Below are 18,522 nucleotides of genomic sequence, written 5' to 3' on the forward strand. Positions count from 1 at the left end.
TTTGTACGGAGCCATAAAGACCATGAATAGTCAAACCAATCATGAGTAAGAACCAAGCTGGAGGCATCACACTTCCTGATTTCACACTATACCACAGAGCTGTAGTAATTAAACCAGTAGAGTATTGGCATAAAAATAGCTGGGTAGACTAATGGCACAGAATGAAGAGTCCAGAAATAGACTCATGCATATACAGGGAACTAATATTTCACAAGGGATCAAAAAATCCTCAATGCAGAAAGACAGTCTTTTCAATAAATGGTACTAGGAGAATGAGATAACCACATGGAGAAACATGAAATTGGACCTCTATCTTACACCATTCACAAAATTAACTCAAAATAGGTTGAAGACTTAAACACTAAGACCTGATACCATAAAACTCTTAGAAGAAAAAATAGGGAAGAAGCTCCTCCACAATGATTTTCTTGGTAATGATTGTTTGGACATACACCAAAAGTACAGCAACAAAGAAAAAAAATCAGCAAGTGGGACTACATTAAACTAAAAAGCTGCTACACAGCAAAAGAAACAATAAAAAAAATGGAAAGGCAACCTATAGGAGAAAATATTTGCAAACCATATATCAAATAAATATATAAAGAACTCCTATAACTCAAAAGCAACAAAAATCTGATTTAAAAATGGGCAGAGGAGAGGTACCTGGGTGGCTCAGTCAGTTAAGCATCCAATTCTTGATTTTGGTTCAGGTCATGATTTCAGGGTCATGATCTCAGGGTCATGAGATCAAGCCCTGCATCAGGCTCCATGCTAAGCAAGGAGTCTACTTGAGATTCTCTCTCTCCTTTTGCCCCTCCACCCCACTCTCTCTCTAATAAATAAATAAATCTTTCCAAAAAAAAAAATGGGCAGAGGAATAGGCATTTTTCCAAAGTAGGTATCTACACGGCCAAGTACATGAAAAGATGCTCAGCATCATTCATCATTAGTGATATGCAAATCAAATCCACAATGAGAGATCACCTCATACCTGTTAGGATGGTTATTATCAAAAACACAAGAAATAATATGTGCTGGCAAGGATGTGGAGAAAAGGGAACTCTTGCACACTGGTGGTAGGAATATATGTCAGTACATCTACTATAGATAACAGTATGGACGGTCTTCATAAAATCAGAAATACAATTCTCATATGATCCAGCAATTCCACTAGTGGATATATACCCAAAGAAAATGAAAACAGGACACTGAAGAGATATATGCACTCCCATGCTTACTGCATTATTATTCACAATACCCAAGATATGGAAACAACCTAAGTGTCCATCAACACATGAATGGATAAAGCAGGTGTGGTATATATATGTGTACACACACACACACACACACACACACACACACACACACACACACACACACACACACACACACACACACACACACACACACACACACACACACACCAGAGTATTACTCAGCCATGAGAAAGAAGGAAATCTTGTCCACTTGCAACATGAATGGACCTTGAAGGCACCCTGGATAAAGTTTCCATGCCAAGTGAATTTTTCTCATGCACTCAGGTCCCAGCACAATGAACAGGAATCCCACCTGGAAGATAAAACTCTCTTACCTGAGCTCTCTCTCTCTGTAGAGCTAAATTGCAGAGACAGAACCCCCCAAAAGAGCTTACCTTGTATTTCTGTGATCAGATTGTTATTCATCTCCCAAGAAGTGGGCAAAACCTGCAGGATGTCGCCATTCTCAGAAGCCATCAAAGACTCTGATCCCAGGTTCAGAAGGGAAGACAAGGTGGAGCTGCATGAGGGTGACACCAGCACTCTGTGCGGGAAGTGTCACTTGATTGAGGGGACGGCTTCCCAGTATTTCCTGATCTTTCACAACCTTGACATTTTGATGAAAACTGGTTGGTTATTTTGTAGAATGGCCCCCACTATGTGTTTGTCTGATGTTTTTTCATGATTAGGATGATATATGTGTGGGACAAAAATACCACTGAAGAGATGTGTGCTTCTCAGAGCATCGTATCAGGGAGTTCATCATGTTTCTATGTCTTATTACGAGACACGTTAACCATTCTGTTAAAAGTTATGTCTGGCAGGGTCCTCTGCTGTAAAGTTACTATTTTTCTCATTTTAATTAATTAATATCTTAATACTAGCATCTGTTAATGGATAGTGTCTGCAGTAATCATTGATGTGTGGTTTGCCTAATGATGGTTTTCTTACTTCCTTCATTTAGATGACTTTTAAAGATTTTAAGAAATATTTTCAATTTTAATTCGTAATTTAAAAGAAGCCCCAATCATCAAATCACCCATAAGACCTCCTGGGCACTTGTGTAAGAGTGGGGTCCATTCACAGGATACCAACAATTATAAAATTCATTTAGGCTTCCTAGTTAAAATATCATTACCACATGGCAACCAGAGGCACAATTCGTATTTCATTTGTGAAGTCTGTTTTAACATTTTCTGATTCTAGACAATAATAATTCAGAAATTGTATTATTTCAACATTTACAATAATAAATACCAGACTTCATGAATGCTTATATGATGTCATTTAAAATTTGGATATCAAAAACAATCTTAAAGTGAGATGGTACTCCTTTTATATAGTCTTTTATATACATATATATGAGTTTTAAATATATGGGAAAGGAAGATGTTATAGGTTAAACCCTGAACTAATAGCAATGGTTACAGCAAGGAAGACTACCAATGTACAAGTGGTGGGTTCAAAAAAAAAAAACTAATTATTGGAAGATTTACTTTGAAATAATTTCAAACTTTAGGTAAGTTGTAAGAACAGTGCAAAGAATTCCCATATCCCCCACAGCTAGATTCCCCAACTGTTAACATTTCACTGCATTTGCTTCATATCTCTGATCAACTATCCTCCTATTATCATTATTCTTTTCCTGAGTATATGAGACAGAGCTACGGATGTCATACATCACAATTCCTAAGTACTCCGCCAGGCCTTCTCCTAAAACAAGGACACTTTCTTACAGAACCACCAACCAAATACACAAGTCAGAAAATCAACCTTGACAGAACACTACTGTCAAATCCACAAACCCCATTCCAATCTCAACAACTGTCCCAACAAAGTCTTTCCTTTCTGGTCCTGGATCCAGTCAGTCTGGGGTTTGTCCTGTGTTTCTTCATTACCAGACTTTCTTGGTAGCAACCACAGAAAAGGTGGATCAGTGTATATGTCAGGGGCCACAAAACGCAGACGATGGTGGTATTAGCCTGGATCATCTTGTCATTTTGGTGTCTGCCAGGTTTCCCCACCGTAACATCACCATTATCCCCTTTGAAATTGGTATTTGTGGAGATATATTCTGAGGTTATGCCAATATTCTGTTCCTCAACCACTCACCAATCTTAGTATCTATTAATCATCTCACTAATAATCACTACTATGATGGTTACCAAATACTGGTTTTCTATTTCCATTGTTCCTCATACATTTACTAGTAAGGAAGAGATTTCCCTTCTCCCCACTTATTTCTACCTCAATATGGATTCATGGCTTTTTGTTTTATACCATAGGTTATACTCCATTGTTACTATTCATTTTTATGCTCAAATTGTTCCAGATTTGGCCAATAGGAACATCTTCAAGCTATGCCCCTATTATTCGTTGAGCCATTCCTTGCCTTCTCTCACAGGAAGATGTTTTAGGCTCATCTGCTTTTCCAGGCCCAGGTCTGGAATCAGGCATTTACCAAGGAGTTCTGCTTCCTTTAAGTGGAAGATAGTATCTAGAAACCAAACTCTAGAAGCTAGTGCTCATTGCTCCTTGGATGGAGTTGCTTCTAAGCAATCTTAGCATAAAGAGCTAGGAAGTATGTGTACGGAGGACATTCATACACACACAGACACACACAAACACACGCATGTCTGTTTGTATACACACGTATTTGCATATACATGTGCACGTCTACCCATGTATGTACACACACACCTATAAATGTATCTATTATCAATGTATATATATTTAAAAAATGATCAATTCCTACCAATACCTCCAATTCTGATTCAACACCTCGGGGTTCTGTCTTCCACCTTTCTATATTTATAAATACCCTCAACAAGGAGAAACGTGGCTCCCATTTACAATACACTCTCTTCCCCTCAATGTAATCCATCTCCAACCACGCCAACAATTTCCTCTATAATCTCCTTAGCCACCAACTCCCCAATGTCCCATGTCTCTATGATAGGAACAGTGGTACTACTCTGTTCTCTGTGTGAGCTCCTCTCTTCACCTCACTGACCTGCAATGGGACTGCTGTCCTTGTGCTGGGAAGGGAAGGGAAAAAAAAAAAGGAATAGCTGTAATTTGAAAAAAGAATATATTCCAGTATTATTTGTAAAATAAAAATAATAAAAATGAAGAAATAACACTATAGACGGAATGTTTATGTCCCATATCACTTAGTCCCTCCAAAAAAATCACGTGGCAAACTAATCCCGATGTATTAATCCTATTAGATGGCACACAAATTCAATACTGTTGAATGATACCAAATGTCAGTATTATTTATGTTAACTTCTGTTGCTTGACTGGGTTGGGTCAGCCGACTTTTTCCACTATGACCATACTTACGTTTTACCAGCCGTCATGCCTGGCCAACAGTATATGCTTCAGGACTGCAAGGGTGAGGAGGGCAAAGGGACATGCTTCTTCCCGTTCGTTTCCTGTGGGCTTTCCCTCCGCATACTGTGCTGTCAGCACCTTAGCAATGCTGCTTCACACCCCAGTCAGGCATGGAGTCTTCTGAGAGAAGCAGCTAAATTCAGTTTGCAGTTTTTCTAACACTCGCATACCAGCGTCATCATGTCCCATCAGAGAAACCAGTGCCAGGCAACCAGCACTCTCTCCTCAGCCAGCATGGGCCCCAGTCCAGAGAGGCCCCTCCTCTGGGCTCCAATAACCACATCGGTGGGACAGGTTCTTTTCGGAGGCCTGCATTTCAGCTCTGAGGGAGGGCCCCCCTACCCCGGTCCCTTCATTTGACCAGCCTAGAGCTGGTAGCTGCAGCCTGCAGTTGCTATCTTAGTGATACATTTGAGTTTCATTTTTCCCTTTTCGATTCCTGCTATCTTCACGATATCTGTGTTCCCTTTTTACCCTTTCAGATCCCCAGTTAACAACTGTACACCAAGTTAACAGTGCTTTAGGTCGTATTGTTTCTGTTCAAATCACTGCTATGGTTTCTGTCTTCTGACAACGCTGGTATGTCTCACTGCAATTTAATCTCAGGAAGAGTAGAATTTAACTTTTTTTTTTTTTTTTAAGATTTTATTTATCTGACAGAGAGAGACACAGCGAGAGAGGGAACACAAGCAGGGGGAGTGGGAGAGGGAGAAGCAGGCCTGCCGCAGAGCAGGGAGCCCGACGCGGGGCTCGATCCCAGGACCCTGGGACCATGACCCAAGCTGAAGGCAGACGCTCAACGACTGAGCCACCCAGGCGCCCCTAGAACTTACATTTTATTCACTGTTGTACAATGCCTCCTCTTTAGTAAGTGACTAATAAATACTGATCGCATCAACAAATGTTTGTATTTATAGTCACTAAAACTTTTTCTCACTGTGGGCTGAGGATTCAGCTCTACTCTGGATAAAATACACAATGTCCAAAATCGTATTGTTCATCATCATGAAAAATTAGAAACAAGATGCCTTTCAACAGAATTAAGTTATTTTAATAGAACAGAGTATAAGACACTAGAAAATTACAAGAGCTACATATATAAACATGGACGTAACTCAAAACCGTCATGCTGGTTTGAATAAAGGAAGAGTGTTCAGGATAAGGCACAAAGCGGGATGTGACAAAATGTTACCAGAACCGCTGAAATTCACAATGAGTTTATACAGAGCAGCAAAAAGCGGAGAGTGAAGAGCAGTGAAATCATCAGCGTGGGGCAGTAGGGTGGTACCCTTTGGTTGGCCCGTCTGGATTGTGCACCACCAGAATAAGGGGGGCAGAGATACAGGGCCTAGAGATGTAACAGCCCCACCAAAGGATAAATCTCGACACAACAAAAATGTGGTTTCAAATCAGCGAAATAGGGGTGAATGAATCAAAAGGTGAAAGATCAACTGGCTATTCATTTGGAAAAAAACAAAGTTGGATTTTTAGTTTATACCATATTTAATCAATAACAGGAAAAGGTCACTAGATGATTCTATTTACTTTAAACACATTTGTTTCATATGTTTTAAAGACAAACCTGACAAAATACAAAGTTTTAATAAGAATTTTCTTGTATCAACTCCAGAAGCAGAAATACATTTCATACCATGGAATGACAGACCATTTTATTTCTAATGTTCGAGTTCTAAACATAAAGGCCTTTAGCTCTAATAACAGAAAACTCTGACCCAAACTGTTCAGTATCTGTGAGGTAGGTAATATTATCTCCATTTTGCAGATGAGGAAATTGAGGCAGAAATTAAATCACTACATAGGTCACTCAAATAATAAGTGACAGACATAGAACAGCCTGTCTGAAAAAAACATGTATAATTGTAGGAGGGAAAATGTGGCATTCTACCACACTAAATACAAATGCAGATAATTTTTTGCTCACATAAAATCTGAACTTCACACTTAAAACTTATATAAGCATATCCTTTGGATATAACACAAATATAAAATGGGGAAAATTTCTTCAACAGGCCCTGCTTTCAATCTGTACAGAAATAATAAGTACTAATGTTCAAGGACAAGTTTGAAAATTGATTCAGATGTGTATTATAAATAACTGTGTACTGAATCATTGCATACTTCAAGTAAATCTTGATTTTATCAGTTGTTATTTGGTCATTTCCTAAAAGAACAGTTTGTTAACAATGTCTGTACTGATTTACACCTGCCACCAAAAAGTAGAAAACACACATGATGCACGGTATGTCATGCATTCAACGTTTCTTTTAAAAAAATATACATTGTGGTGTAAGAATATGATGGGACAACAAAAGCATTTAATGTCAGAAATCGTAGTGTATGTTACAAAAATTATTTAGGTAAGGGTGCATTGTTCCTACTATAACTATTTTGGAGGCTAAAACAAAATCAAGCATATAGAAAGTAGCCATTAAAAAGCACACTCCTATGTATAAGCCTAACAGAGCTCAGAGGCTTATTATTATTATTCACGTGAACAAGCAGTGCTGTTACTTTATTCACACAGACACTTAGTGCTGTTACGTTGAGTTTACATATATTATTCACATATACACTTAGTGCTGTTACTTCGATGTTTACAAAGTGCTGTTACTTTATTCACATATACATTTAGTGCTGTTACTTTGAGTTTACATATATTATTCACATATACACTTAGTACTGTTGCTTTGAGTTTACATGTTATTCACATATACACTTAGTACTGTTGCTTTGATGACTCAACTCACTTGTGCCTTCTCAAAGCTACATACTCCTTGTTGACCATGACGGTCAAATAAATATCCCGTGTCAGGTTATTTAATAAGATATTTAGTATTGCATCCAAAATATTACTTCCAGAAGATTATTTCTAGATGAGGATGTTTTCCTCACTTCCTAAACTGACAGTTTTCTTTTGTTAGGTATTCTCTGATAAATAAATCTTGAATGTTTTTCAAGTTATTAGCTTTTATTCTACTCTCAATTATCTGATGGTCAATCAGATGTAGATTCTTTGTGAAAATTTCCCTATTTCCATTTCATTTTGGGGTGTTTCAATTCACAAATTTCTGATTTACAAAATGCTTGACTTGTTGATGAAAGTTTATTAAAATGCAGAATACTGACAGCAGTTTCCCTGCCTATTGAATTCTCTGACATACAGTGTTTCTCATGCCTTCATTAGATTCACGATGTATATGAGATGAGGGATCGCTAAGATATACCATGACAACAAAAAGCCCTAAATGTGTAATGGCTGAACAAGTCCAAAATTAATTTCTGGTTCATGACAAAACTTACAAGTGATGTTAGAGAAGGCAGAACTCTGCACAGGACCCTGGTTTCTTCTAACCTGTGACTCTGTAATCTCTAATGACTAGCTCCCAAGTTATCCTGAGGATGATCTCCATTACCCTTTGATAAGGAAAGAAAAATGGGAGTAGGAAAAATTCCAAATGAGGTCCTTTACAGGCTTGGAATTTGTTTCAGAGGTCATATGGCTTCATGTGAATGGAAGGAAAGCTAGAAAATCTTGACTAGTTGTGTAAGCACAAAGAGAAATGTGTATTAGGAAAAACAGCAAGTTTCTGCCACAGAGTTTCTACCCTATGTGAATTCCTTGATGATGAGTAAGCGCTGATTTCCGGCCAAAAGTTTTTCCACATTCACAACATTTATAAGGTTTCTCTCCTGAGTGAATTCTCAGATGGGTAGTGAGGGTAGATTTATGACGAAAACTCTTCCCACATTCGTTACATTCAAAGGGTTTTTCCCCTGTGTGAGTTCTCTGATGATTAATAAGAGTCGACTTCGTAAGAAAAGCTTTCTGACATTCATGACACTGAAAGGGTTTCTCTCCTGTGTGAGTTCTCTGATGTACATTAATGGCTGACAGATGACGGTAAGTTTTACCACATACATTACATTGAAAGGGTCTATCTCCTGTGTGAGTTCTCTGATGTTGAGTGAGGGCTGACTTCTGGCAGAAGGTTCTCCTACATTCATTACATTCATAGGGCTTTTCCCCCGTGTGAGTTCTCTCATGTCGAGTGAGGGATGACTTCTCATAAAAGGATTTCCCACATTCATTACATTTATAAGGTTTCTCTCCTGTGTGAATTCTCTGATGTGCATTAACATCTGACTGCCGATAGAAAGTTTTCCCACACTCATTACACTGAAAGGGCTTCTCTCCTGTGTGAGTTCTCTGATGAACATTAACTTCTGACTGCCGATAGAAAGTTTTACCACATTCGTTACACTGAAAGCGTTTCTCTCCTGTGTGAGTTCTCTGATGCACGTTAACGTCTGCCTGCCGATAGAAAGTTTTCCCACATTCATTACATTGAAAGGGTTTCTGTCCTGTGTGAATCCTCTGATGTGCATTAACGTCTGACTGCCGATAGAAAGTTTTACCACATTCATTACATTGAAAGCGTTTCTCTCCTGTGTGAGTTCTCTGATGCACATTAACATCTGACTGCCGATGGAAAGATTTACCACATTCATTACATTGAAAGGGTTTCTCTCCTGTGTGAGTTCTTTGATGTGCATGAACATCTGACTGCCAATAGAAAGTTTTACCGCATTCATTACATTGAAAGCGTTTCTCTCCTGTGTGGATTCTCTGATGTGCATTAACATCTGCCCGCCGATAGAAAGTTTTATCACATTTACTACACTGAAAGGGTTTCTCTCCTGTGTGAATTCTCTGATGTAGCTTAATGTCTGATTGCCAATGGAAAGTTTTGCCGCATTCATTACATTGGAAGCGCTTCTCTCCTTTGTGAATTCTCTGATGTACCTTAATGTCTGACTGGCGACGGAAAGTCTTCCTGAGTTCATTACATTGGAAGTGTTTCTCTATTGTATGAGTTGTCTGATGTTGAGTGAAGGCTGACTGCTTGCAGAAAGTTTTTCCACATTCATTACATTCATGAGGTTTCCCCCCTGTATATGTTCCCTCATGTCGAGTGAGAGATGACTTCTTACAAAAGGACTTCCCACATTCACTATATTTATAAAGTTTCTCCCCTGTATGTGTTATCTGATGGTCTGTGAGGGGTGATTTGTGACTTGTTTTCCCACATGAATTAAATTCATGGGGTTTTTCTCCTGTGTGTGTTCTCTGATGCACTGTGAAGTTTGACTTGTAGTTGAATGTTTTCCCACATTCACTACATTTGAATAGACACTCACGTCTCTGTTTTTTCTGAACTTTAGTGAAATGTGACATCCTGCTGAAATTATTTTCAATCTGATTGCCTTTGCATTGTTTTATTTCAAAGGAGACCCCATGACATTTCAAGAGAGATGCCCTCTCACAGGTTTCTCCACGTCCATTATATTCACAGATTTTCTCTCCTGTGTCAATATGCCTGTGTGGAATTACTGTGATCTTTTTTCCTAAGGACGTTCCACCATCATATTTTACAGTCTTCTCTGAAGACTGACTATTTACGTGCTCAGTAACACCATTCTTATGACCAAGGGCTTTCTCATATTGATTATTTTCATGAGAAATCTCTTGAGTATGAGGTTTATCCTGCTTAACATCAAGTAGTTTCTCATATACATTTAACATGGGAGGCTTTTTTCTTGAAGAATTTCTCTTACTACCAATTGATATTAAAATATTTTTCAAATTCATTCCATGTAAGTCATGTTTACAGGGCATTTTTCTTGAAGGAATAAACTCTGTACTCATATTAGATGATTTTCTTAAAGCATAAACTTTCTCTGAAGTCACTGTTTTGTTGTTTAATAAAACTTGTGGCAAATATTTGTCTTGGTTTTTCTGGATTCTCTCTGTTAGGTAAGCTTTGCTGTCTTCTAGAAATGAAAACATTGAACAAACCGTAAGAATTTTACAGTTCCAATGGAACTGGATTAACATACAAATGTTCTATTATATATTTGACTTTTGGTTTCAGTAGTACCTCAGGATCAAAGTGCCTTTTTCCCACCCAGTTCAAGAAAACATATGTGGAAAAAGGAAGAAAATGAAGATATAAATTCAAGAAGCAATGAAGAGAGGATGGAAGAGTCTATAGGAGTGACAGATCCAGGTGTGAGAAAAATCACAGAAAATAAGATCGGTCCAACTGAGCTAATGAAAAGTAATTGGAATCACAAGAAAAATGAGTAGACAAAGGTGTTCATGGAGAAAAAAGAGACATTAAGGAGACAGACTAGGTCTAATACTCTCAAATCTATGTTGTTTTAGTAACACCCAAACAAGTTTTCATGCTTCCAGTTGAATTTCCCTCCTACACAATAGAAAGATAAATTTCTGAATGCACCAATGGCTTTATGTTCAAGGAAAGAGTCATCAGACTGTACTCTAATTCCCCTCCCAACAGGAATGCCAATGTCCCTAAATAAAGTATAAGATAATGACAAAATAAGTAATCCTGTGCCAACATAGATCTGATGTATCACCCTATTTTGGCTTTGATACTTTCATATTGCTCTACTATAGCCACTAAACAGGTGAACCTACCATGATAATCACATTTGTGTTCACTTACTTTTCCATAAAATAGCATTACCAGTGCCAAAATACTAATACTTAATTTTGATTTATCTTTCACATTTCACATTTCCACATTTCAGGTTTCTGTTTTTATCAAAATTTAAGGATCATATATTTCCAACCAAATCCCAGGAAATGAGTAACATTTATGTTGATTTACCATTTAAAAAATATTGTCCACATTTGCTACCCAGTGCAACGAAGTCTATCCCAAGCTAAAAAACCCACAGCGAACAAAATTTACGCCAACTAAATGCACATCAGATTTCAAGTTGGCATTCTACAACTCCCCAGTCAATATCCTCTGCACTAGTTTAGTCACTTCTTTGTCTCATTAAATTACCCATTCTTGACTACAAAGTCAAAGTGCATTCTCTCACTCAGAGCCCAGGCTAGGATGTAGGCTATTCAGTATCTAGAAAAATGACATAACACCACCATTATTCCAAATCTTCAAGAATGCCTTTTCAAATCTTCCTACTTTCAAGACTTTCAAACTTATATTCACTCTAAATCTGAAAGTAGATGAGCTGTTTTAACACAACCATAAATAGCACTGCTTTGTAATATATACTGCACTTCATCTAATGTAATATACACATATTAAACATTCTAAAATCAGAACGCATCTTATAATTGATAAAAGATCTGCGATAAACAAGTCACAATATAATGAGCAGAATATTTTTTCCTTACTGGTTCATCACATAATGGTTTAGTTACAATCTATGGCTTCTTAGATTTGAGAGAATGACAATTTTCTTAATTAAATGCTGCATTTAAAGTGGTAATGCAATTTTATTCTCATTCTTCAATCCAGATGATGGCAAACTTTTCCTTAAAAGGCAAAATAGTACACATTCTAGGTTTTGCAGGCCATACCTGTCTGTCACAATATTAAACTCTGCTATTAGAGCATGAAATTGGCCAAAGCCCATATGTTAACAAAGGAGTATGGTTGTGTTGCAAAAACATTTTATTTACAAAAACATGTGGTAGGTCTGCAGACCACACTTTATAACCACTGCTCATAACAGGGTGTTGTTAAGTCTGATTTTCTGTGAACCTGAGTAATTTAAATCAGTAGACTTCAGCACGCTGGGTGTATGAGCATTACCTGGAGAGCTTTTTCAAACACAAATGTTTAGACCTTATGCCATTTTATTCCTCAATCAAGAATTACAGGTTCATTTAAGTAATCAGACAGAGATCCTTCACAATGTTTTCAGAATATGAAGTTTTTCCTCTCCTTGATTCCAATCAACATGTGTTTATCAAATGTCTATTTCGGGTTATATACCAAAGTAAGAAAGAATAACACGATCGCCATTTTCTTTGTTAGATCATACCCCAAGTGTGAAAAACGGTAGATATTATCAGGTAACAGATCATTTAATTTTGTTTCTTCTGAAAGACGCACTGCGTACTGAACACTGAGAGAAAGAAGAGATTACACTGGCTCAAACATTCAAAGGCTCTTTCTTGGAAACAGATACACTTAACTTGTACCATAAGGACGTTCAATATAATAACAGTAAAAACAGTGTTTTACCTACATACTAAAAAATGTTCTGAGTAATTTTCACTTATTAACTCATTTAGTATCTAGTCAGGGAAAGCAAGAAAGGTGTGACATGGGAAAGCATACAGTATGCCTGACATTTGATGCAAGTGGATCTAATGATGTTTAGCCTGAGTGTAAACAACATAAAAATAAAATTAGACCAGCCAAATAAGGCAGAATGCAGTAGCCAATAAAAGGCAAGTTAATTTAAATTTCATGAAATAAATAATAGGGGGAGCACAGATTTATCTTCTCAGGCTACTGAAAAAAAGACATATTCTAGGCAAACAAAAACACAAAATTACCACCATCAAGAACAAAAAAATTCTCACAACTACAATTAGGAATGGGGAAAAAATAAGAGCATGAGGGAATATAGTTCTTACTCATACTGACGTAAAGCAAGAACATGAAAAATATTAGAAGTTTACAAAGAAAAAAATACTCAAGAATACAAAAGAAAAAGAAATAGTTTGTCACGTGTGCTTAATAATTTTGTTACCAATTTCTGGTTTTATCAGACTATAACTAGGGAATGTCTTATTTCCTACTCCGTAGGATTTACCAAGGGTTTCCTTTTAGCATCAAATACACTTCCACTTGTTTGCAAATGTTTTTTAGGCACTAAAATAGGTCTTTTTCCTATTTATTTTTTTTTAGGTACCAACAGAAGGATAATTGTAAAATTAAGGAGACTGTACTTTTGTTACATTTATCTGATAAATATGAACTTGTAATCCTATTAATCCATAGGTAATTTGTTTAAATAGTATCAAGTACTACTATATAACACGCTAACACTGAAAACATTGTTTCCTCCCTTCTCCTCAAGAACCAAATTTTAGTAGACTTTATTACCTTTCTTAGTTTTATTTTTGTGCTATTAAACACAAAAAAGCCAGTATTACTTGCTTGTCTGCATAAATGATAACCCTGGACCCCTAAATTTGAACAATCAGAAAAGCAGTTTACATTCCTTCTCAAGCATTACCCTTTTCTCTCCTAATTTTATCATACATATTTATCTATCCTCTACTTCTAAAGTAGGTCCCACTAGGAAGAGATTCTTAGAAAACATTTTAAGTAATGTCCAACTCCTAGACTGACCACCTAGATTATAATTCCCCCTGGGCTCCTCACTAACCTTTCTGATACTAACTCACCTGGGTAGTTCTGGTATAGAGATTCTTCCTCCAATATCCATGGCTCCTTTCCTTCTTCCAACTTTAAGATCACTGATGGCTTTTTAATGAGATACCCTGTAAAAGGAAAAACGACACAGTTTGGACATGGGCTACAGCAATTCTAAAGGAGAGAGGAGATAGAATTTCCAGAGCTACACCTTGATGATGCTCATTTAAACCTTCACAGGATGTGAGAATACAAAAATTGTTCCTTGTGATCAAAAGAGATTAACAACCTCAGACTCCTGAAGCAAAGTTTAACAATATTAACTCTGAAAGACCAAAAGTTTTGGTATCTAAGAAATAAAATGCATGCTATACAAAATCTGATGTGAAAACTGCTTACCCACTGAGACAAAGTTGTGGTAGTTCTCCAGCATCACATCCTTGTACAGGGTCCTCTGAGCAGGGTCTAGGTGCTGCCACTCCTCCTGGGAGAAGTCCACAGCCACATCTCCAAATGACAGTGACCCCTGGAACAGCACATTTCTGCTCAGTCTGAAGTGGTCACAATTGGGGCACACAGAAAGAAATATGGAAACAAATTCTTCCCAGGTTCACTGTTGAGAATTGATGTTACAATATGCCTACTGTGTACACTGTCTTGTATTAGGTTTTACAGAAGAAAACTAAAAGAACATTCTGCTTATTTTAATTTATTAATGCTCTACACCTTGGATGTTGTGAATACTAAGGAGAATAAAACACTGTCTTGTTCTCTAGAAAATTAAATACTACACAGACACAACACAGTCCAAAATTGAAAATAAGATATTACTAGAACATATTAGAATATGTAAAAAGTAGGGGCGCCTGAGTGGCTCAGTCGTTAAGCGGCTGCCTTAGGCTCAGGTCATAATCTCAGGATCCTGGGATCAAGGCCCGCATTGGGCTCCCTGCTCTGCGGGGAGCTTGCTTCTCCCTCTCCCACTCCTGCTGCTTGTGTTCCCTCTCTCGCTGTCTCTGTCAAATAAATAAATAAGATTTAAAAAAAAAAAAAGAATATGAAAAAAGTAAAGAAAATGTAAAATGTATACTGGAGTCAGAAAAGAAAAGAAAGATTAACTATTTCGTATCACAACTTGTGCTTAATTGAAGAGTTAAAGCTGTAGGGCTGAAGTGTGAGTGTGAAACTCCTTCAGACCACAGACATGGAGGAGACTTGCACCTTCTCACAGGCGTCTTTTCTTTTCCTCCCTCCCCCCCTTTTTTTTTAATTTACTTATTTATTTTAGAGAGGAGAGGAGGGGCAGGGGGAGAGTGAGTCTCAAGCAGATTCTGCACTGAGCACAGAGCTCCCCACAGGGCTTGATCTCATGACTCTGAGATTATGACCTGAGCCAAAACCAAGAGCAGGATGCTCAACTGACCGTGCCACCCAGGCGCCCCTTTTACAGGCTTTTTCTCTGTGAACCCCACTGGGCATTTACTCTATTCCTTGAGGGAGGGCAGGATTAAGCACTGAGTCTACAACTATAGCTGGGTGCAGGGAGGGGGGGGGCAAGAGAACCAAGAAGGACACAGGACAGACATAAGGACACAGAGCAGGGTGCCTAAGTGGCTCAGTTGTTAAGCATCTGCCTTCCGCTCAGGTCATGGTCCCGGGATCCTGGGATCGAGCCCTGCATCGGGCACCCTGCTCAGTGGGAAGCCTGCTTCTCCCTCTCCCACGCCCCCTGCTTGTGTTCCCTCTCTCGCTGTCTGTCTCTGTCAAATAAATAAATAAAATCTTAAAAAAAAAAGGGTGGGGGGGAAGGGCAGACCTAACACTGAAGCTATATTGGAGTAAGACAACACATTCTGCCCACAACTTCTCACCACCAAGCTAACAAGCCTAGAATTACAAGTACCAATAGAATATGGCTGACAGAAAGACAGGAGATAAATAAAAGCATGTAGAGACCCTCTCTGAGACACAGAGCAAAGAGAACCCTTAAAACTCAGAAATGAACAGAAATAACTCTAGTAAATGAACCTGTATCCTAAAACACAAGGTATCTCTACAGAAGGTCAAAGTCTATGCCGCACTGAGAGTAATAACAGAAAAATAACTCTCAAATTCTACCAAACTCCTAACTAGTTAAACCCCTGGACTAAAAGCCTAGCAGGAAATTACCCATTTCCGGCAATAAAACATAGTTACCCCAGTTCAGAATATGACACAAGATATATACATTTCAACAAAAAGTTACAAACCATATGAAAAGGAAAGAAACTAACAAAATACTACCAAGATACAGAGTAACCACCAGAAACAGATATTCCATAGATGTCGAAACTATCCAACAGAATTTGAATTATAACTAATTATGTTAAAGACTCTAAGGTATGTTAAGACTTAAAAAAATTTTTTTTTTTTTTTTTTTTTTTGGTAAGACTGTTTTATTCATTCCACTGAAAATCCAAAGCTGTTTCATGGTGCCCACCCTGGACCCCGAGTCCTCGTGGGGCCCCTTCAGTCCCCACCTCACACAAAAGGGATTTACCTCCCAAACTATATACATTCACAGTTGGGAATATCACTGACACTAAGTCGCTGTGCAGAAGAGGATCAGGAGGAGTAAACATCCATTCCCAATCTGTTTATCAGGGTTTTTTTCCTGAAAATGCCCAGCGGCACTTCATTCAAAAAGCCCTTCATCCACAGATGCCAAGGCTGGGAGCCACGAGCTGGACCCTTCCCTCAGAATATCTTAGCTTATTTACCTTCACTTGTATGACATGCAAAATCAAATGGATAATTTCAGCAGAGAACCAAATGGAAATCTGGAAATGAGAACACAGTAACAGATGAAAAACATCTTCAACAGGCTGATCATGAATCAGCACAGTTAAGGAAAGAATCAATGAACCTGAAGATGGGTCAAGAGAAATTACCCAAACTGAAACTTAAGGAGAAAAAAAGTGAAAAATAGAACAGAACATTAAAAAGCTGTGAAATAGGGGTGCCACGGTGGCTCAGCCAGTTAAGCAGCTGCCTTCAGCTCAGGTCATGATCCTGGAGTCCTGGGATTGAGCCCTGCATTGGGCTCCTTGCCCAATGGAGAACCTGATTCTCCCTCTGCCCCTCACCCCTCTCATGCTCTCTCTTGTGCACGTGCTCTAATAAATGAATAAAATCTTAAAAAAAAGAAAAAGTTGTGAAATCTGTGAAATACAATAAAATGTTCCAACATATACATAATTTGGACGTGGGCGGGGGGAAGAATGGGACAGAGGAAACACTTTCAGAAATAGTGTCTTAAAATTACTTGCAACTGGGCTGCCTGAGTGGCTCAGTCCGTTAAGCATCCAACTTTTAATTTCAGCTCAGATCGTGATCTCAGGGTTGTGGGACTGAGCCCCACGTCGGGGTCCCCAAGGTATGGAGAGTCTGTTTGAGATATTCTCTCTTGTCCCTCGGAGCCCCCCCCGCCCCAAAGATAAATAGATAAATCTTAAAAAAAAATGTTGCAATTAATGACAGAAAGCAAACCAAAAATCCAAGAAGTTCAACAATACCAAGCTGCATTAATGCCTCCCAAAAGCATAAAGACACACAACATATTAAAACTGCTAGAGAGTGAGAGACTGAGAATGAGAATCCTAAAAGCAGCCAGTGAACAAGAAAATATTATAAAAAAGGAATAAAGATACAATTAAAGCAGACTTTTTACCAGGAACCATATAAACTAGAACACAATAAAATGACATACGTAAAATGTTAAAACAAACATGTTATAATCACAGCACAAAAGGAACAGTTTGAAAAGCACCTGGGTATATTTCAAGATTTACTAACTAATTTGAAAATGTGTGCAGGAAGGGCTGGGATCTACAAAAGCTTTCTCCAGAAACAACGGAGCTGGAGGGCACTATTTTCCTTGCCCTCCCAAAGCCCAGCCAGATGCTTACAGAGCCAGTGCAAACACTCTCCATCTACCTTTCTAGCACAATGTGCCCCACTCCAGTGCTGCCCCACCTAACCCACCCTGGGTCTGGTGCTCCTCCAAAGTGGTTTCCACCCCACCATAGCTGGTGGGCAGCCCCAGCAAGGAAGGTGCCTCTCCAATGTGACTCAAGGCCTGAGCAGGAGGGGAGCTAATCCCACACACCAATGCGCCAAGACTCTCAGCTGGCTCAGCACGGAGCAAGTGCTGCCCATCAGTGCGCCCAAGCTGTCCCAGTGGCTAAGTGCAGACAACCAGGCTGAGAGCAAGGCTTGCTCACCAGTGTGCATGCAGCAGGCAAAGGAGGTCATTACAGGTAGCCAAGCTGAGGGTGAGATACAACTACCAGCACGCCCACAGCAATCGTGGCTCAGCAACAATGCAATACTCCTGAAGCACCTGGTTCTGGTGACCAGGGGCACTGCATTACAGGGAACAGGGTCCCTTCTACACAAGGTGAGTCCTTTCAAGACCAGTATACATAGCTGACCTACTTAATACACAGAAACAGAGGTAGACAAAATGAGGAGACAGAGGAACATGTTCCAAATGAAAAGAACAAGACAAAACTGAAAAAAGAGCTAATCAAAATAAACATAAGCAATATGCCAGATAGAGTTCAAAGTAATGGCCATAA

At 38.6% G+C, this 18,522-nt stretch overlaps 1 protein-coding gene across 1 annotated transcript in view; it reads right to left on the reverse strand.

Moving 5' to 3' along the window:
* Positions 1–5,438: 5,438 nt before the first annotated feature.
* Positions 5,439–18,522, reverse strand: part of LOC114210283 (uncharacterized) — a 29,408-nt gene continuing 16,324 nt past the window's right edge. Inside the window, exons 4-7 of the mRNA XM_028104539.2 lie at positions 16,663–16,722; positions 14,303–14,429; positions 13,936–14,031; positions 5,439–10,505 (exon numbers count right to left, since the gene is read on the reverse strand). Coding sequence (XP_027960340.1) covers positions 8,275–10,505; positions 13,936–14,031; positions 14,303–14,429; positions 16,663–16,722 — 2,514 coding nt within the window. The 3' untranslated portion in view covers positions 5,439–8,274. The remainder of the gene's footprint in view (positions 10,506–13,935; positions 14,032–14,302; positions 14,430–16,662; positions 16,723–18,522) is intronic.

Source organism: Eumetopias jubatus, unplaced genomic scaffold, assembly GCF_037043125.1.
Source record: "Eumetopias jubatus isolate StellerSeaLion01/CBP00866 unplaced genomic scaffold, mEumJub1_p1.0 scaffold_17, whole genome shotgun sequence".
In the NCBI taxonomy this organism is placed as follows: domain Eukaryota; kingdom Metazoa; phylum Chordata; class Mammalia; order Carnivora; family Otariidae; genus Eumetopias; species Eumetopias jubatus.